Genomic DNA, 22652 nt, shown 5'->3' with positions numbered 1-22652 from the left:
TGTGCAGCATAAAATCAGATTGTCGTTGCAATTAATATTGACCGAAATCTTTAGCAAAACTAAATGAGTTTGTTTGGCTGCACTGTAAACAGAAACATCAGTGGCACCTGTTGTATTTCTGTCTTCAGAATTCTGGAGCCTGGAGTACTACACCACACCTGCAAGTTAACCACGGGCACGGCCATAGCATGAGAATCTTGGCCCTATAAACAGTCTCAATGGGGCCCATTCTTCCTCTCTTGATCCATGTCTCTCATACAACTTTTGCATTTTTCCTTATTGTCAGTTTCCCTTTATAGAGGAAAGACATTACCGTGTACATTGGTGCTCCAGCAGCATAAGCAGTCACTGCTCTAGCACCGTTTGGAGATGAATCCCAGTGCAGGGGCAGACCAAACCATTTTGTGCCTTTAAGGGGTGAAAGGGACCTCTGAGAGCTTTATTTATTTAGCTTATTTTGAATTGGTTGAGGCACTAATTACTAAATTTCAAAAAATGCAACAAAACCATACTTTTCACTCCACACTTTTTTACTTTTCACTGTCCCCCCTCCAACTGGGGCCTTGGGTGATCATACCCACTTTCCCCCCACTGCAACGCCCCTGACCACAGGTGACATCAGTGCCATTGATTAGAACTTCAACCTATGACAAATGACTGTCATGCAATCTGTGTCCATTTGTACCTTTGTGTTGCTGTGTCTCTCCACTTTATCAGAGTCCTTCTCTTTCTTCTTCTCCTCTTTTTTCTTTTCACGTTCTTTCTGTAAATTAGAAAAGAAAGGTGGTGTAAGACAGTGGCATACTTCATATACAGCCAACACTATACATTTGTGTTATAACCGCGCACACACTCTAAGATTAGGCCAATACACTGATATTAATAGAAATTCTTTTAACTGACACTTAATCTGACTGAATTTGAATAGAATTCATTCTCATTTCATAATGATATTATGTATCGGCACCATACAGTATATCACAGTAATAACAGACTCTCTGTCTCTGTCCTGCAATACTATAATTAGCATACAATACTGCTTAAGTGTGCAGAAGGAGGACACTTTTCTTCATTAAATCACCATTCGACAGCCATTATAATATTCCGAAGGAGGAAACATGAGGCCTAATGGTAATGATTTGTTGTACCTCATAGCAGGTTGAAAACAATTACATCTCATTCTTTAATGTGATTTTAATGCACTCACAATGCAGATTTAATGTGCAGACATTATTAGCGCACGGAGAGTTGATGTAGTGTTTTCAGGTTAATGGTTCCGTCTTGCTTTGTTATATGGAAATGAGCTGGTTCTGATGCCAGCCACCAACAGGCTTTAGCTAATGACTGTCAGGATGCCAGAGAGAGGAGCTTTAGCTTAGCGGGTGAAGCCTAAAATCTAGCCATTATGGTAACAATAACAGTCTGTTTCTCTCCGTGTCTCCCTCTGTCTCTATTCTCAATGCAATTACTTTACAGGCTGTATATGTGCATAGTTATTTATGATGGTTATTTGTCTCGAGAATATAATAAACAATGCAACATAATCATCGATGTTTACAGTGATGCCAATCAGCATGTACATACAGAGCATTTATCATTATATAGAGTCACTGTGTTTTGTGCGTAGTCATTACATCAGTGGTTTACTTCAGACTAATGGACTGCAATATTAAAAAAAAAAAAAAACTATAAAAACTGTCACACATAGAGAGTGCCTGGGTCAAATGCCGAGGCTTGCCGCAGGGGAAAAACTTTTTGTTTTTGCTTGGATTTAACCATCTAAAGATTTTCCTAGAGACCTCATGTCAGGGGAATGGAAGCAACACTTTACACACCAACAGTATTACTCTCTTTATACTCTTGGTTATTCATCTACAACACAGCACAAGGGCTATATTTTGGCTGCATTATTTTGTTGACATATCCATCAGTAAGTTTGAGTGTATTATCTCTGAGGCTCTGGCAGGAACTGAGTCTCTAACTATATTAACTACGAGCTAATGAGGCTAGCATTGGACAATTTGCTCCAGAAGCATTAGCGGGCTATTATGCTCCCATCTGACCATCACTAATAAAACACAGCAAATTACAGCTGGGATCCTCTGCATACTATCATGTTGGCTATGTTTCCAACTTTGGTTAATCAGCCCATGTCTGAGAGCTGGCCCAGTGCACAGGTGCAAAGGATTGTGGTTGACAGAGATGGGCTACATACTTTTAAACACCAGTGTTATGTCTAAAACCACTTACCACCCAAACTCTATTATCATGATACACAATACAATATCACAATACTTAACACAGAACACAATCTCTTCACGAAACTTAAGACATGATATGATAGTATCACAATACTTAAGACATGATACAATATTATCATGATACTTAAAACCCATTAGGATATAATCAGAGCACTTAAGACACTATGATAATTTAACAATACTTAAGAAATGATACGATATTATTGCAATATTTAAGACACAATAAAATATAATCATAATACTTATGACATGATTACAAAACATCACAATACTTAAGACACAATACAAGAACCAATATGATATTATCACGATATTTAAGACACTACAATATAATCAAGACACTCAAGAAACAATATATTATCACAATACTTTAGAAAGAATACAATATCACAATATTTATGATTGAATTTATCATGATACTTCAGATGCAATACTATATAATTATGATACTTAAGATGCCACACAATATTGTTATTACTGAGGATTGTGATAATCTTTTGCGATATATTGTGACTAATTACTTTTATTCAACTGCAAATTGTGTCCGCAAGGGCAAACTTCGTCGACATCTGCTTTAACTCATAGAATTAAGCTTTCAGTATGTTTATCTCACTTCAATCACTCATTTTAATGCAGCAAAATGGGACTGTCAAGCAGACAGACTGACACTGTCACTGTCATACAAACCGACCAATCCTGCTGACCATGAAAAAAAAGTTGTGTCTGGACTTAAAAAGCCATTGATTTTTTTTTCCACCAGAGAGTGTAATGCATTTTTTCAAATAATAATAATCTAAAACAAAACAAAATATTTATTCTTGGGGTCTGTGTATCGATAGAACATTGCCAAGCAAAATATTGAGATATCTTGCTGTTTCGATTTTTAGCACAATGCCATGTGCTGCATTTAATAGATGCAAAAAATTCACTTGAGTCACAGATGATGCAAAACAACAAAGCAGTATACTGCTCACTTTAACTCACTAACTTTTGAGTATCTCCTGTTTGAGGAATATAGAATGAGTGAACAAGATTTTGGACAGCACAGGTCTCCATGCCAACAAATTTAACAAACACTCTTGATGCTGTTATTTTATCTTAGTGGAGGGAAACATCAGTGTGTTAATATGGCCAAGGACAGAATTAACAATGCCAGAATTTATAATGTGACCTTGTTTGACCCAATCCAAGAGAAGCAAACAACACAAAGACAAAAGAGAAAAATCTAAAACCACAAAATGCCTGAAAAACACCAGAGCATTAAAGCACAACAAGATAAAAACATTAAAATAAAATAAATTCAAGGGAGTGCTATCTCATTTCAGTTGTATTTTGGATAGGGTTATGTTCTGTTCACGGTTGGAAAAACAACAGGATTTGCTCAGCCAATTAATGTTAAACCTTTTATCTCTCCTCATTTTTTAGCAAAGAGTAGAGTAGAGTTGAGAACAGTGAGGTGGCAGGCTTCTCATTTCCAGCCGCCACTGACCGTCACTTTTGTCAGTGATAATGAACATTATCAATGGCTTTGGGTAATATTCGTGAGGGGTCAAATTAAACTTCTGGCTGTTTTCCAGTTAATGTGCTCTAAGCCAATGATTGTTTGTGGGGGGAAAAGAAACTCTACAACTGTAAGTAAGTTTCTGTAGTTCAGCACAGCCAGCTGAAAAACAAGTCTCCTCTATAGAAGTGATCTAGTTGATCGTGCCATTTCATTGCGTTTATCAATATTTTAAGCTAATCTGCTTCATAGTTCTGCATCTGCGACTCTAGTGTTACTGATTTAGAGAAAGCAGCTTGTGAAAAAAGGTTGGTAAAAGTCATTATTATTTTAATTACATTTCATCAACATTTCATTTTAATGCTGCTCCTCTCATTTTCATATTGTAGCAGGTTAATCAGGCTGACACTTTAAACTACAGCGTTTCTGCCTTCTCATCCAACAAAAGCTAATTACAGATCTTTTTGTTTATTCATTAGCTTATTTTTTTATTAAATGAAGCAAGACATTTAGTTAGACAAGACAAGGCAGAACCTAAAACACTGGTTGAAATAGAAAAACAAAGGCTTGATTCTAGGGTGTTGGGTGGATGGGTGGATGCGTGGGTGCATGCATGCAGGCAATAGGGGGGAGTGGTTTAATCAAAAGCGCGAAGAATAAGACATGGATTTCAAAGGCAAAAAAGATGATTTGATCAATGTTGTCAACCATAACCCTAACTAGATCATCTAAATGCATTTCTTTGCTATTGCAACATTGTGAGTAAAGCTTTCCGTTTGTATTGTATGAGACTGAATGTTTGGTAAATATGAATTCAGAAAAAGTACAATAAATGTCAAAGATTGATCTCTTACTTCCTTGAACATCTCTGACCAAAGTCTGGCTTGTTTTGCATGGCTGTCTGAGTAGAGACGATAACTCAGGCCCAGTGACAGCACAGGACCTCCTCCGCTGTCAAACTGTCTGACAGAGTTTTATATGATTAAATAATCTATCAGGCTGAAATGAAAGACTGTCAGGCTCCGTCCTGAATAATGTCAGCTAATTTAAGCTGTAAATTAGCCGATATGAGTATTGGGAAAAAATCTATTAGTCTAGTCAGACAATCTGCAGTGGACTGATGTGACCTTTCACTGGGCCCAACAAAACAGAGACAAAGCACATGCTGACACACCTGCACACCACAAAATAAAATAAAATACAATAAAATCAAATGTTATTAGTTACTTGGTGTGTTATTATTATTATTATTATTATTATTATTATTATTATTATTATATACTAAAGAAACCCGAAGTAAAATAGTAAGTCACTGAGCCAAACGAAACAGAGACAAAGCACATGATGATGTTACAATACATCTACAAGACAATACAAAACCATAGCAAAACCCCACAAAAATAATAATGATAAAAAATAGAAATAAAATAAATAATAATTAATTAATAATAATAATAAAATTATTTTTTGCACGTCACTGAGCCCAACAAAACAGAGACCAAGCACATAATGACAACAGCAATACACAACTACAAGACAACACAACACAACCATAGCAAAACACCAACACACAACAGAATACCTCCTGTCTGCTCCTGTCAGCCTGGGAGGACGGTGAGGTGGAGGGAGGAGCAGCTTCAGAGGACTTGGGCTGGAAGACAGAGAATTTCAGACAGAGAGTTAGACAGAGAAAAGGGAGGAAGAAGAGAGACGGAAAAATGAAGACAGACAGAACAAGGAGAACAGAGTGAGAAGAGGAGCAGGGAGAGAGCAGAGTTAATTAGAGGGAATGGAGGAGGTTGTTCTCCTCCACAGCAGAGTACTGCTCGCTTCAGTAGATGCTGCGAGCCAAGGTTATATTCAGCCTCACAGCTGCACTGAAAGAATGGTGTCATGGAGCGTCTAACATGCCCACAAACACACACGCACACAGTTATAGAGTGTAGGGATGACCTCTATTAACCTGTCGTTGACCTGCGAGACAGACTGAGAGCAGGCTTGAATTGAACTCTGCGTTCTTCCAGCCAACAGTAGCTGGTGTTTTCACAAGCCATTTTTTATTTCTCTGCTCATCCGAGTGTATCGCAGAGAAGGAAACGGTGATCAAACAGAGAGATAAAACAAAAAGTCAGGCCACTGTCAAATGTGATCAAACCACTTCAACGCAGTCCTGATGGAGCACATTAGCTCCGTCTTTGAGTGTTTAACTCCTAAAGAATGCCTCCATTCCTTTTCCGACTTTGACTTTGATTGTTCCTTATTTAGTCATGAATATTTAATGTTATAGAAAAACACTTACACCTGCGATGAAACTGGAAGAAACAGCGAGTCTGGTTCGGTCTAAAGTTTAAGAACTTGTGGAGCTAACTACAGAGTTTCTCACACATGAATTAATTTGTGTCAAGCCATCAAAACTAAACTAGATTTTTAGACATTGACTGGTTATTAGGAGTGATATATATATATATATATATATATATATATATATATATGTGTATATATATATATATATATATATATATATATATATATATATATATATATATATATATATATATATATATATATATAATTATTTATAGCGCACTTTGGGCAGGACGGCGCAGTAGAACATCGGACACATTGAAAGAGAAACTGAATTCTGCTGGGTCTAAAAGTTTGCTTTCACTTACAAACTGCTACTCTCATCCATCCATGTGATCTTATCAGCTTTGAACAGATCAACAGATTAATTATCCACCTCGCAAGTGACAAACTGTTGCTGAGGAAAAAGAAAGTCACGCAGGGCCCCTCCTGCTGGGCTGCATTCACGAACCCTTCAAAGAGTCTGAGTCATAGACTGTATATACAGATGGACAACATGACAGTTTCCCCAAAGCATAGCTTTTCAATCGGGATTGCCCCCTTGTGTCTAGCTGCAGTATAGGTCGTAGAGCCCACCCCTCCATGTTAGTAAATAGGACATGGGCCAAAGTAAAGATTTACAGTACACACCAAATTAATTTTTCCCAAAGATGGTTTCTGACACTGAAGATAGTCCTAATCAACCCAATGTTTGTTCAAGTGATCGTTTTTATAATAAGTTCAGTTTTGATAAGTTATTAAATTATACAAAAAGATGATTTTCAGCCACGATTGACAGCTATGACAGTCAATCCATGTGCTCATGTTCAATGGGGCTGCTCGCAATTGGTTGGAATTTAAAGCTAAAACTGAAAATTTGAAGAATTGAGTTTAGAGGCAAAAAAATTCAGATACATAATTTCAATGCATAAGTATTCAGTGCAAGAAATCAAATGGCTTTTTAATTTCCCAAATCAGATGGAACACATTTACTTCCACAGGAGTGAGAAGTACAAATTTATTTAATCCCACCGCTTCTCCAGAAGTCACTGAATTTAAATTAGCCATCTTACTTATTAATTCAAACCTATACTCTAATTAATTAACCATATGTGCATACACCCATAAACCCAAAGTTAAATATCTACGGTTTTACATTATTAATTACTTTAAATACTGCAGCTTTAAAAGTGTGTCTGCCAGACATTCTCCTTGTATCTGACGTAAGACAGCCAAGCTCAATATGCATTTCTCCACTGACAGGGATTATCACAGCACCAGATGGACAGAGAGACAACATGATGGAGAGGAATGGACGGAGACAGGAGGGAGACAGAAGAAAGTCAAGAAAACGTCATTCCAAAAAACACATCTGCATGCATAGCATATTACTTCTTTCATGTTCAGGAGACTCGAAAATTCAATCCAAGTAAGTATTGTTTTAGTTTTTTTTAAGATGGTGAAAAGCCTGGTTTATGTCTTCCCATTTTGGTGCACACAAAATCTATCATGAAAGCGGGCCATCATCCAAAAAATGAACACACACTTTGTACAATAATTACTGCCATTTTCAATCTGTCTTCAAAACCCCGTACCAATGTAGTCTGACAAAAATCCCATCAGCTGCCTCAGTGCAGAACTTAAATCTTTCCCGCCTGTAACGAGACATGTCAGTTAACAGACTGATCTAAACCGTTCTGATGCTACCCCGGCCTTGTCTTTATCGCCTCCTCGTTTATTCTTTGCCATCTGGCTGTTCGCTGCATCTCTACGTGTGCCGCAGCTTCAGCTACCTCCCTCAAGATTTGTGTCTCGTCTGCACTTGCAGCCTCTCCACGCAACAGAGCGATTATACCACAAAAGAGTGAAACTAATCAGGTCATAAAAAACCAAAACGTGTGTATGTTTTTGCAGTTTTATTACGGAGGTGAGCACTGAAAAGTCAATAGTCTAAAGGGAAAGTTATGGAATAGTAATTTAACAGCCTTAAATGGTTTTAATTATATTTCACAAAATAGAATTCCACACAAAATATGGAAAAGACAATAATTCAACTCAATAATGAAAAACAAGATACCAGCAGTACCAGTTTCATCTACTGACATTGCCATATTTTAGATACTTAAAAATAGACAAAATGTTTTTGTTTTGTTTTGCTTCTTTTTATTTTGTATCTTTGTTCTTTTACTTTTGCTTCTTAAAATAATATTTTAAAATGCACGAATGGAAACCTGACACAGTTTTGGAACTGCAATCACACTGTAATTTTTTAGCATCTGTTAATAAAAACAAATCTCTGCAAAACATTTTTCCAAAAAAGGGCAAAATTGCCATTTAATTACAACTTAGGTTTTAACTTTCTCTGTTGTATCATTTAAAGTAACGTTGTACTTTTCAGAGAAATTGTTGACCTCTTGGAATGTAGAGACAAATATTTTTAATGGGTAGACAAATGTGTAAAGTCCAGCTTTCAGGCAGGTTGTAAACAGATAAGCCATTGTTTTGATTCAAAGGTAAAGCTGAAAGTATGCACAACAGCAAAGTTGTTAAAAACCCCTCTCAGAAAAATATCCACAAGTGTCCACAGTGATTTTGAGATGAGTGCTCTAAATTTGCAGTGCACAAGTTGAAGGAGCTGATGTGGTTGCAATTCACTGGAGTTGTACATTGTATAAATTCATGTGACAAATAAATGATTGATTTATTGATTGCTCTTTTATCTAAACCGCCAAGTGGTTGTTTTGCCCAAACCTAAAGTAGGTTTGGTGACGAAACCGACATTTCCTCTGCCCCTGCCTTCCCTGAGCATCCAAAACTGACACTTGAGAGAGACCTTGAGCGCAGAGTTTGAAGCAACTGACCAAACTGCCGTCTTTGACAAGCTGGGAGTGAGAACATGTTGTTCTAGCAGTGTGTTTCATCACTGCACACACCATGCAACATTTGGATCTTAAACGAAGTGAAGGGAATGCAAATCTGTAGCGGGACTGTTCGATAGTCCCATTTTGGACTGCTGAAAAAACACAGCGAGCAGCACTCCTTAGCATCTAACCGTCGGAAGCAGCCGGAGAAAAATGAAAGAGGTTACATCATTAACATCAACCCACCTCCTCTCCTTCCTCCCTGCCTTCCTTCCCCTCCTCCTTTGCTCTCCGCACCACCTCGGGCTGGAAACTAACACTGACTGTGTCTTTCTGAGGGCAGAACAGAGGAATGTTTTTCTCCATTTTTCATCTTTCTCCATTTCCACCCCTCTCCCTCCCTCCTCCACTGTTAAGGCATCAAACGAGCGCTTGCTCTCGTTGCCTGTGGTGGTGAAAGCAGCGCAGAAGAGATGTGAATTCATTTTCTAGCCCCCTACTTATTCTGTTGATGTCTTTTAGGGTTTTTTTTCTTTCTTTCTTTCTTTCTTTCTTTCTCTCAAAACTTCCTCCTCTTCCGACTTTGATGCTGCTGGAGATGTCGACACAGCACTAAACAGGCACATATGGGCTGATGATGAAGATAAAGAGAAAGGAGGCTGGAGGGTGCGAGAGAGGAGTGAAAGGAATACAGAGGGAGTGGGGGGGCAGGATGATAAAGGGTGGATAGATAACGAGAGGAGTGGAGCGCAGCGGGTGAAAGAGGGTGAACAGAGGTTGAATAGATATTAGGACTCAGAGATGGAAGTGTCTGGCTATCTGCTGTGGCGACTACTGATAGTGAGACAGAGAGATGCTTAACATCTTAACTGAAACTTGTCCGCTGGGTAGACCTTTAACGGCTTCATTTGTACTCTTACAGAGGACACTCGCTAAAGTTAAGTGGAATAGTTACACAGAGACTAATAAAGCAGGAGTTATGGAGGCTGAGGGATGGTTTAAAACGGTAATATAATTCCGCAGCACTCTAAAAGAATATCAACTGAATGACCTTGAGCTGTGTTTTGTGACGTTGCTGCGGTAGATATCAAAAGTTTGCTTTCAATCCCAAATGCATCCGTTATAGAGGACCCTGCTCCACTTTCTGGTAGCAGAATAGAGTTCTGCTTTTCTTTATTTGCATATTTGTGCACACAGACAACAAAATTAGTAATAGAATAATATTATATATTAGAATATATACAAGAGTATGGTATAGTAGGCGGGTTTCCATTAACCCTCATATTGCGAAAACTTAAACTGTGAATATAAAATATGCCTAATGGAAACACACGATTTTCATATAAGCTCCCATTTATCACAAAAAAGTTTTTACACTTGCCTGGGGTGGTATTTCAGACAATTTAGAAAAGCCATATTTTGCAAAACTGCAATAACAACTTTTTGTTTGCTTTTACAGGTCACATGACGAAGGAAATGGCTCCCTCGAGTGTGATGCAGCAGGCGCTATGAGAGATGTTATTTCATCACATAACTCTTCAAAAGTTGAGCAGATCATCAGAAAGTTTTAAATCCACAATTCCTCTGAGAAACTGCCTCCCAGAAATCCCTCTTATGTAGCCGCTCCAACGTATAAGGGGCTTTCCTTTCCATTATCACACCCATAACACACCTACATTGCCTTCAATTCGAAATAATGAAGAGGAGAAATCACATAACATCACAAGAGATCCTTTAGGATACAGTCTACACACAAAATATTCGGGTGAACGGTCCAGTTTGCAAGATAAGCTGTGACATATAATGCCCACCACGCTGCAGATGACTAAAGACCACTGTTCAATACCAGCTAAAAGCAAAATCTGTTGTGATTTAGTTATTCATTGCCGTTTCTCCAGCAGCTTCCTCAGAAGCAAGTGTTGGTATTTTTTAATGACCTGCGGCTTATTCCAGTGGCTTTTAGCCTTCAAATGTGGGCGTTTTTATAGGAGCCATTGCCTGTGCTGAGGTTGGAATTGAATCTGCGGGCATTCCGGCATGGACAGCACGAAAAGCAGTTGTTGTTGTTTTTTTTTAACAAGACATCTTAGCTTTTCCAGCAGGGATTATGCCTCCAAAACTGGGTATTTTAAGTCAAAATATGAACTGTTTTTTGTATATTTTTTGCATGATCCTCACCCCCCGTTAACCACAGCATTGCTGAAATAAAGTTTCAACATATATGGGACATGATAACATGCAAATGTAACATATCCGTGGTTTGGATGTACAATGCTAACAATTTTTAGATGCTGCTGAAAAAAAAACTATACATGAATAATCAAAAGCAAAGTTACAAGATAAAGTGACAAAAAATCTGTACTGAACTTTTGCTAGCAGCTCTGTGAGCCTATGCTTAGTGTCAGCGGATGGCAGAAGTTAAGCAGGCTGCCACAGCTGGCTGTAGGAACACATGAGACATTGGCAAGCACTGCGGACACAGCAGTCAGGACATCCGTATGACTAACGCAGGCAAATAAGGTTGAAGAAAAGGCAAAGTCTTCCTCCGGGGTGACTGTGCTGCTCTCTTGTGACATTTTTAGGCCAATCACTGGGCTCATCACAGAGGGTTTGCAAGATGCACTGTGATGTCTTGTTGATTCCACTAACATTGAAATAATGTGTGTTCCTAATACTGACACACACACATACACACACAGCAACTAATTCACTCATGGCAGAACAATGAGCTCATTCTGCAATGGGAATGGAGTGGATGTACTCATGTACCCCACTAAAAGTACTGCAAGCTGTCCATTACAAAAACAACTCTGTCCTCTTTCTACCTTTTTCTCCATTAGTCTCACACACACACAATTACTAATCCAGCACTTCAAACTTATATATACACCAGAACTCGCAGTCCATGTCTGCATAAGTCATTTTGAATGCCATATATTTGGTTTGATGATACAAAACTAACACAGTATGTGGAGCATCATTGGAAGAGGACTTGGTATCATTTGAATCTTTTTTGAGTACTGATACCAAAACAATGCCTGTTTTAAAATTCTATCTGGCGAGTAGAAACATGTTTTTGTTGGCAGACTTTTCAAACTTTTCAAAGAAGAAATACAAACTATAATTTGGATTGGCACGCAACACACCCTTGCAGTGATAAATACACTAAGGGCTTTTGTTGTTATACAACCCCACTTGGGTCAAATGACTTTCGCCACATTTCAACCAAATTGGGACTGGTTCTTGATCTGATTGTTCAGGATTCTTGGAACCTTGGTACTATCAAGCAAATCAGTCAACGTTTCAAACAGAGAAGAAGCGACATAATCAAGGGTACTTCATCAACACAGGGCGTGCACCATGTACAACGGAAGTAAACAGTAGTACCTAGATCTGTCTTTTTATTACAGATATTTGTTTTCCTCCAAAAAACAAGCATGACGTGTTGGAACGGGGTTCGGTCTGTTCAGTCTTCTGTTCTCCGAGTGGGTTCTCTCCAGGGTCTCCTGCTTCCTCCCACATTCCAAAGACATGCAGGTTAGGTTGATCAATGACTCTAAATTGCCCTTAGGTGTGACTATGAGCACACCAGTCTGTCTGTTGTCTGTCTATATGTGGCCCCCCCGCAACCTGTGTGAGGACAGTCAGTTACAGAAAATGAATGAATGAATAAATGTTGTCACAGTTTGGAAAGCTGGAAACCAATTTTTCAGGTTCCAAACCAATTCATTTGTGGTTGAAAATGTTCAAACCGAACAATACAAGGTGTGAGAACTGGAACAGAACCCGTCCAAGTTGTTGGAAAAAGGGTTGTATGAGTAATGTGAAAGGAGTCCTTCATAATGATGTTCCATTATTTTGGTTTCATGGCCCAAATAATTCACTGTTTTGGTTCAGTCATCAACAGTCTTTCCAGCAGCAGCAGGCAGCTGTTTTCAGCAAAAGGCTTTGATGGACACTATCTGCTCAGCAACAAACAGCAGGTACACACATTAGTGACTAACTTGTGAACATAGTGGAGCATTTCGCAGCTAAAGAGCCTCGTTTTTATTTATTTTTTCAGAAATCTGTGGAGAAAGTGCCTTAAAAAAGGCATTGTTTTGGTGTCAGTACTCAAAAGATTCAAATGATTCCAAGTCCTCCTCCGATGAAGGCCGACATACTGTGTTTGGGCATTTTATAAAATTTAAATATGTATCTTAAAATCAAATATATGGCATTCAAAAACCTTATGCAGACATGGACTGGAAGTTCTAGTGTATATATAAGTTTGAAGTGTTGGATTTGTACAAATTAACACCCCTACTGGTTAGCTATGGTTTAAGGAAAGACTCAAGGTTGGGCAATTGGGTTATCCCATTTCATAATTAACTTTCATTAAGTACAAAACTTACAGTAATTCATTGCTGACTTTTGGTTTCACACAAGACACAAACTTCAGTCTCCTGAGTCAAAGTCCTGTGTTTGTTTTACCATCTAATACTCAGACCACGTTTGTATGCAGACTTTCTCGCTCTTTATATGTTAGCTGACTGCCTCATTTGTTACCATGATACGATGGAGCACAGCCTGCAGTACATAGGTTACATGATCGCAGCCTCCTGGCTCATGCTTACATGGTTTATATATGAATAATAGGGCATCACTTTTCATAGGTATGAATTTAAACTGTGAATAAGAACAGCCTGGTCAGGGTAACCGAAACACAGCTCCAATGGATGATAACACTTTGTGTCTGCTTGATGTGTAAATAACATTTCTGATGTTTATAAGGTGATAATACGTGTAATATGTGTTGTGATTACAGCTGGTTGCACTCAAGAGAATCTTGGCAAAATACACTGAAAATCAAAGTAATCAAGTTGTTGACTACAACTTGTGGATGTCTACCAAAAGTTACAAAAGTTGGCTCATTTGGCTTATTTAATCAAAGCCTTGCTTTTAGCGAGTGACCCAATTTTCTCACAAGTGTTTATTTCAAAACAGGAAGCCAGAATGCTTAAGTAAAGTGACAGCAAACTTTCATCTATATGTGGCAGTAAACATATACCAACTGATGAAGAATTTGATTGAGCAGTTGCCATCTCACAGTACTTGTCAGTTTTCAATAGTCAGTGTAATTCATACAACTAAATTATGTGGTCAGAAAGTGTTACAGCTTGTTACTCAGCCAAACAGTAGCACCCATGATGGCAGTCCAGGTTAAACACATGGAAAGCAGTCGAAAATGTCTCAACAGCATCAGTTTGGTTTGCAGTTAATGCCTTTTTCCTGGACAACCGGTACAGAAATTATAATTTCTTCAAGAAATACTGCATCCTTTTACTCCAATTCTATACTTCTCTATCATATTAAATTATTAACGCTGAGCGTATCCTCTATTCAATTATTTGCCAATAATCGATACATTCGTATCGATTATTGGCAAAAGTCATTACCCATATATGGGTGATACAAAGTGTATTTTTACACTTTTACAGAACATAATGAAGAAAAAGATGCTTAGAGTAACTCAAAATGATCAAATTCCCACTGAAGTTTGTGTTAGTGTGCCGTCATTTTATCCATCTATCTATCTATCTATCTATCGATCTATCCATATATCACTTAAATAAATTGGTAAACAACTGTAGTACAGTAGGATGATGTAATTACAGTGAAGAGGCATGAAGAGACCCAAACTATTTTTCTATAAGCCAACAAGCCAACAAATTCCTCTTTCTCATTCCAACACACACACACAAACCATAGCTAAGGGTTACAGTAGCCCGCTCTCTCCTCTTCTTTCTCCATCTGCACCAAACTGCTTAAAGTGATAATGAGTTGTTTTTAATAATTGATTTGCATATAAAAGCCGAGCCGTCTGTGTGGGTGGCAGAAACAGATCCTAGATCACAGTCTGGCTGCTGGCAATGCTTCAGAGAAAAGCAGAGAAAACAGAGAGAGTGAGGCAGAAGGCGAGAGGGAGAAAGAAAAAGACAAACTGAGAAACAGAAATAAGAGAATGAGGGGAAACAAGAGAAGAGAGAATGAGAGAAAGAAACATAAAGATGAAGTAAGGATGAGCCAGAGAGAGACTGCTGTGAACAAGACATTGAGCATTAATGTAACGCATTTAGTGTTAATGTTTGAAAGTGTTTTCATATTTCTGCAACTTAAAAAAAAAATGCTTTTCAGTTTGTGTGAACCCTCCTTTCTGTTTGTAGTCATGCTAGTTTGAGTGGAGTGTGTGCCTGGATAGAAATATCTGCCACTGGGCTTCATTCATTTCATTGTTCATATTACTGTACAATATTTGATTTAAGTGTGTGTGTGTGTGTGTGTGTGTGTGTGTGTGTGTGTCTGTGTGTAAAACTTTGACACCTTACATCAGGGCTCACCAATTAATGATCGAAACCGCAATTTGATAGAGAGTATTGTGTCAAGTGATTACCCCTTTTAACAGTAGATATTTACATTGAGACTTACAGTACATTGTTAACAAGCTCTTCAGCTGTAGAGGTTGAAAAAAAATCATTGTCTGCTTTTCCTGCTATAATGGTAACTATTGCCAGCACATTTACACAGCAGCAGTTAGTTAATAACTAAAAACTGAAACTCTCAAGCAAACATGGTTTTCTTAAGGAATTGACAACCCTCTGTATCATTTGATTTTGTCTTAAAAAATAATAATAATAATTGAAAAGACAAGAAAAAAATGTGTCTTTCTCGACATAACCAAAGATTTTCCGTTACTAGCTTAGTAACTGTGAAATTTCAATAGAGACTGTGCATCCCAGAAGCAAAAGAGGCATGATGTGAACACAATAGATTTGTCTCTAGTGTAACTTAAGGAATAAACAATGGCAAATATAGTATACACATTCTTGCTTTTGTACTATTTACTTTTGGAAGAACAAATTCTTTAATCAGGAATGGAAGCTTTATTTTACATTTGTGTGGTGACACACTGTTGTGCTGTGATTGGTAGGTCTACTTTTAAACTACACTATAAAAAAAATGGCAAATAAAGGTTTGCTGACACATGTGCCCACAGCAGCGCTTACACGTCATGCCATCCCTGCATAAGTCGCTGCCCCACTACCCCAACAAAAAAAAAAGTCTGGACACATCACTGCTGGAGCTACATCTGTGAAGAGTGTGTTTCCTGTATTTTGATGCAGTGTGTACTGACTGCTGAGAAGTGTTTTTATTCCAACTGCTGTGTGTATGATCTGAAAACACTGTTTGATATTGAGCAGAGATATAAACTGTTTTGGTGTGATTGTTTGATTTTGCCTGTTTTGTGAAGGTAGTTTGAACACTGGGCTTTGTGTTTGCAGTTCAAAAAAAAAAAAAAACAAAGAAAAAAACATGGAGGACCTTAAGAAATGTGAAAAAATAGCAGTTGTGGAAACTGTAACAGAACAATCTCAGGATTGAGCTTCAGAATATTTTTGATCATGAGCTCAGCTACCAAAACGAGGATTTTCCTACAGCACGAGAATGGACATGCACATTTTACTCGGATAATACTTGGTCGTAAAAAGTACATTATCTTTATGGATTTCAGTTTCCAGCTCAACCAGAATTATTTCTCTAAATAATCTTTGAATTATTAGGTGTTAAGGTGTTATTTAAAAACAAAAAAAGCTTATTTGAACTAAAATTATTCAGCTCTACTTTACAAGTAGCACAGTTAGGACAGCTGAGTCAATTTGCGAGGGAGGTGACTCATTTCAGTGTTTGTTAGAGTGGAAAAAGGAGTGTAATATTTGTGGGGAACACAGGAGCACGCACACACACGCACACACACACACACACACACACACACACACACACACACACACACAAACACACACACACACACACACACACACACACACAGACTGCTTCACACACATATTTTGCTGAGCATTCACACCGCCTTGCATAACTCTCCGTATAGAAGCAGCCCACTCGCTGAAACACTCAAAAACACACACCTCACACAGATAATCTCTCTGGGAACAAGACAAGGAGATGTGCATCCGCCCACCCACATACACACCTACACAATCTCCCATTATCCACACAAAAGAAGGTTCACTTTTGACACTGACACACACAAACACAGACACAGGCGTCTCTCCTCGCTGATAAAGACCTGAATCAGAAGATAACAGTGTTTCTCAAAGGTTATTCTCCACCGTGTGCACCAACTCTCTATCGCTATCAGATCCAATAAGACTGCACTGTTTGGGGCTGAAGTCGGGGTTAAAAGAGATTTCGCTGCCTTTCCACACATGTAAGCTTCGAAAACATTACCAGCGTGATAGATATGAGTGCAGAGAAGGTCAGCGACTGTAAAAATACAAACTTTACAGGCTTGATGATGAAGGATACTGGGAGCCAGCCATAAGGCCTTGGCACAGACAAGTCGGTGCTGAAACCAATTTAAATGTCTTGTGTAAGCAAAGGATGCCAAATGTGATAAGAAGCACTTTTGAACTTTTAACACAACAGCAGCCAAACACCATGCACACATGCTTTGATGCAGTTTCTGGCTTTTTAGCATTCATTTTCAGTTTCTTGCCATTATCTGCAAAAGATGGGAAATCAGTCATATTTGATCATTAATATGAAATCTTCTTGAATAAAAGCATGTGAATGCAGATTTTTGCTCTGTTTTTAGTTGGTGAGAGACTTTCAAAAAGAAAGGAACACATAAGTAAGATGTAAAGTTGGCTTCTGTCTTCAGACACTGGCATCAAACAGCCTCACATCAAATATATGCAACAAAGAGCAACTGATGCACGCATTCATGAAATGGCCTCTAAACATGGCAGCTTTGTAACAGTAACATGGACTGACAGGCGAAAACTCAAAAGAAGTGATGATACTCACTGGAGCTGCAGCCAGGGCCTCCTTGTTGTAGTACTTTTTCCTCTCGTACTTGTCCCGGATGAAGACCTCCACTGCTCTAAAGGGTAGCATTAAGGGCTGAAATACTGCACAAACATATCCATGTATCCATTATGTACACACGCAACATAAACATACAGCACATGCTTAAATCATCAACACACTAATTCTAAGAAATAGTGGGGAAAAAGAACATAGTCTCCAACTTTTTCTTTCCTGACTTTATGGTTGTGAAATGCTGCAGGCATTAGGGCAAAAGAATTGTGATGAGGAGGTTGCCAATTTGAATCCCTGGATGAGATTCAAAATATAGGTAAAGATAATCTGCATCAGCTGTTTATTAAAGACTACAATTAGAATTTGTGTGACGTTTTGTCATCATTAGTGAATGAATTCTTGAGTTATGGCCAAAAACAGGATTTGTGAGGTGAGACCTTGATGTTTGACCACGAAATTTGAATCAATTTATTATCAAATCCAGGAAGACGTTTGTGCCAAATTTTAGGAAATTACGTCAAGGCCATCTTGAGATATTGCTTTCATGAGAACAGGACAGACAAACATATGGAAACCAAACATTTGTGTGACATTTTGTCATAACTGACGCATGAATTATTCAGTTATGGCCAAAAACATGTTTTATGAGGTCAGTGACCTTGATCTTTGATGACGAAAATCAAAGTTTGATATAATTCACAAGTGTTAACCCTTTATAACCTTGATTTACATCAGTTTACTTGTGCTTCATTCAGACAATTTAACCCTTTGAAACCCAAGCAAATAGGTGCAATTTCTTTCAAAATCATTGGAAAAAAGGGAATTTCCAACTTGGCAAATTGTGAAAAGGGTTTTAAAAAAAAAAAAAAAAACTTTTAAAAAAGGAGGAGTATTGGAAAATTATCCAGAAACATAGATTTTAATTATTACAAATATTTTTTACTTCATCACTTTTTCAAGACAATTTTCTAGATTTTTTTTTCAGGTAGTTTTCTTGTACCTTTTACTAATATTTTGATATTTTTTGGACAATGTCTTCTTAAGTTTCTTAATGCCTTCTCCTTACATTTTTTCAAAGAAACCAAACCAGTCTGCAAAGGATTGAAATCCAAAAAGACTTTGGGATGCCCTCATAGCATAAAAGAATAAAGCGCAAAAAATAATGCACAAGCCATTTTTTTAAAAAAAACCCTGTTTGTGAAATACCCTGATATTCCTCGCTTTTCTCAGACTTGTTTCAAACTCTATAATTTTCTCTGTGTAGAACGCTTCTCTCAAATCGTCATCATTAGTGGGACCCCTGATGGAAGACACTGCATGCAGACGCTGATCATATCTCCTTGCAAAATGGCATCAGTGACATGACTGATATTGTTCTGTTAAATTGATTGAAAAAAAATGCATTCGCTAACAACAGGAATTATGGGTGGCCATGGTGTTTGCATTAAAATCCCTGCCACTGTCAAAACCCTATAATAGATGTGCAAGCGCGTGCACACTCGACCTCAAACACACACACACATACACACAAACTCCCACTCACACGCTCCCAAACATACGCTGCCATTTCACCCAAGCACTCCATAGGCGCTAATCCCGACTGTCTTATCTCCGTATTTCAGCAGCAACGCTTCTGTCGGATCGGGTAATAGTCTTCAAAAGATTGAAAAATGATGACCACCCGCACGAGTCGAGCTATGAGAGAGATGGGGGGAGGCAGGCTGCTGGAGCTGCATCTCAAACACAGCACTTACTGAAGACGAGAAACAGCAGAGCAGATCTAACAACAGGGGATAAATGTGTGCTAAAAAAGAAATGGTGGCTTTGTAAACATGACCACAATGGAAATTCAGATGGAGACTGATGGTACAGCAATGACACTCCTTTTAATGGAGCAGATAGACTGATATATGGGCCCACACTGACCTTTGCCATACATTATATCCAGTCCAGTTAGTGCTGTCCAGCTCTGAGGAGATGGATGCCATACAGCTGGACTATCTATCATACTGTGTAAGTGAGCAACAATATATCGGCCATAAACAGGAAGACCTGAACTGAAAACACATTAGAGCTGCTGATATGTTTTATTATCTCTTTTGAGGAGCTGCAGTTAACAGCTGCCACACCGATGGGCCGAAAAAGAAATAAAAATTCTGGCATGCAGCGGCAATAACAATGAATGCTGAGTCAGGCGGTTACACCTGCGATAAGGACATTTCCACACTGGAAGATGCACTGATGCCATATTTAATGTTCATCATATTCTTTCCACTAAACCCAACACAGACTTACTGATGTCAGTTATTCAGGGTTCACAGACATTTTCAACCATAAATTTCCACAATTTTTCCATGACTATGAGGCAAATTCTTAAGACTGTACATTCTCTTAAACAACCACTAATACTCTACTCTTTTTCATCAGTAAATAATAGCTTTTTAAAATATATATTATTTTAAATAAAAATGAGTTCAGAACAGGATTAGAACTAAATATTTAAATATAATTTAGGGAATGTTTGTTATTTATGAGAGGGGAGGGGGCAGGGGGAAAAAAGTGGAGGCATGTCAAATAACTTTCAAGCATTGGGGAGGGACTTATGTTTTTTATTTTGGCTTTAGAGGAGGCCACAACAACTTTAAAAGGTTAAATTTGCATTTATTTTGCTGCCGATTTAAAGAAAGCATGCCTCCCAAACCCACAAATGCCTTTTTTTTCCTTCTTTAAAACTTTTTTTTGCCTAAAAAATGTTTTGGTGATTTTTTAAAAAAAAAACATGCCTGTTTTCTTTTACATAAAAAAAAAATTCTTTCTCTTAAGAATTTTGGCTTTTCTGTATATATATATATATATATATATATATATATATATATATATATATATATATATATATATATATATATATAACATTTTATTACTCCCCTTTTTTCATACATATATTTATAATATATATTTAGTTTATTCTCTATATTTTGATATGCTTTCCCTGTCAGCCATCCCAGTTACTTCCAACATACACACATACACACACACACTGCAAAATTGCCTTTCAACACCCTCAACACACAACGCAATGTACCTATTTGTTTTTACCCGTTTCAATTAATAGGTCTTGTCTTTTTTTCTCACACACATTGTCGTCCCTGTCATGTCTCTCACTTTTCTTGTGTTGCATCACACAATAAAAAATGTTTTTATTTTTGGTCATTTTTTTTCTTTAATATTTTGGGCTATTTTTAAAAGAAACATGCCTTCCAAACCCATGTAAATCGACAATAATTTCCATTTATCATAGCCAGATATTACTATTACTACAGGTTTGGGTAACAAAAAATTTAACAAAATTCCATAACTTTTCCAAAACTTTAAGCACATATTTCCAAAACTAGTTTTCCCAAACTTTTGCTGGCCTTGGAAATTGCTATTTGGCAATTCCATGACTTTTCCATTTTTTTTCTGATCATACAAACACTTGCATGGTTGTGATATATATGTTATATGATATATGATATAGAGGTTACCTATAGAAATTCTTTGAGAAACAATTTGGCTTTATTAAGAGGGTATAGTTAGAATAATGCTAATTACTGTATTAATTTTCAGAAACAAAACACTCCTGTTAACCATTAAAAATCAGCAATAGTCAAGTGTTACTCTACAAATGCAAATACACCCAAAACAACATGAAGGAGTACACACTGGTGTGAAGCGTAGGAGGAATATTGTTTAACACACACATACACAATGCTGTGAGAGTTGAAACAAAACAGCAAATACGGCGGGGGAATCAGATTCCATTTTGTCATTTTACATGCATAGCACAGTAAATAGCCGGGCCAAAGTGATGTGGAAGTATGCAGACGGAGGCACACACAAAAAAACGCTCGCACACGTTCAGGCGGTAGCTCCTCTAATCCAGGGTCTGTTATCTGCTGTTTTCAGCCAGCGGCGCTGCTGTCAGAACGACTAATGGACTTCAAAAGAGTGAAGAAGAATGATGACCACCCGCACAAATGGGCCTGCCAGATACAAGATAGGGTATTAGAGCAGCATTTCAAACAGGGAGATTATTTATTTCAGTCTGCTGGTGGAAATATGAACATATGCTGCTGTGTTAACCACACAGCTGTCTTGTCTGTATCGTGGAAAAGGGCAAACTGGATACCGCTGTTTCACCGTTGTGCACACAGACACTGCTAGAGGTGTCCTGATTAAATGTGTGGAATGATGCTGAAGTAGCAGAGCCTGTCACTTCTAATTTGCTGCAGGAATATGATCGGAAAAGTGCAGACGATGCTGAAGTTTGGATTTTGACCAGTTAGATTTTAGAATGTAATTTCTACCTTGACACAGCAAAAGCGCCCACTGCAGGAGCGAAGTCAGGTAGGGTGCATCGGATGGCAAAATGTGTCTCACTTGTTAACCTGTCATCCATCTCCATCCTCCTGGTTTGGAGTCAACCGGTAAATCAGTGAGAATTATACCATATACCATTATCATTGCACATTATTTAAAAATATATATTTATTTAAATTATTTTGCTTTACCGGAGGCAAAAAAATCCACCACGTTTTAAACATTGGATTGAAGAGGTGATGTCAATAATAGAGAAGGTCAGGTACACTGTAGGTGGGTCACACCAGAGGTTTAATGAAAACATCTTTCCTTAGCTATTTTAAAACCTTGTCATATGAATGATGATATGTAGCTGTCATATATGAATTGGTTCACTTATGTACTGAACATGCATCGCCTAAGATTGGTCTGGTTATCTCAATGTATTTATTTTTTTTATTTTTATTT

At 37.8% G+C, this 22652-nt stretch overlaps 1 protein-coding gene across 1 annotated transcript in view; it reads right to left on the bottom strand.

Annotated features, from left to right (window-relative positions):
• The window catches only part of LOC121954897 (stromal membrane-associated protein 1-like), a 177380-nt gene that overhangs the window by 130704 nt on the left and 24024 nt on the right, over nt 1-22652 (bottom strand). Inside the window, exons 4-6 of the mRNA XM_042502640.1 lie at nt 17832-17907; nt 5345-5413; nt 686-763 (exon numbers count right to left, since the gene is read on the bottom strand). Coding sequence (XP_042358574.1) covers nt 686-763; nt 5345-5413; nt 17832-17907 — 223 coding nt within the window. The remainder of the gene's footprint in view (nt 1-685; nt 764-5344; nt 5414-17831; nt 17908-22652) is intronic.

The sequence above is a fragment of the Plectropomus leopardus genome, chromosome 15 (genome assembly GCF_008729295.1).
Source record: "Plectropomus leopardus isolate mb chromosome 15, YSFRI_Pleo_2.0, whole genome shotgun sequence".
Taxonomy (NCBI): Eukaryota; Metazoa; Chordata; class Actinopteri; order Perciformes; family Serranidae; genus Plectropomus; species Plectropomus leopardus.
Note: the sequence above shows the minus strand (reverse complement) of the source record. Positions and strands in the feature narration are given on the sequence as shown.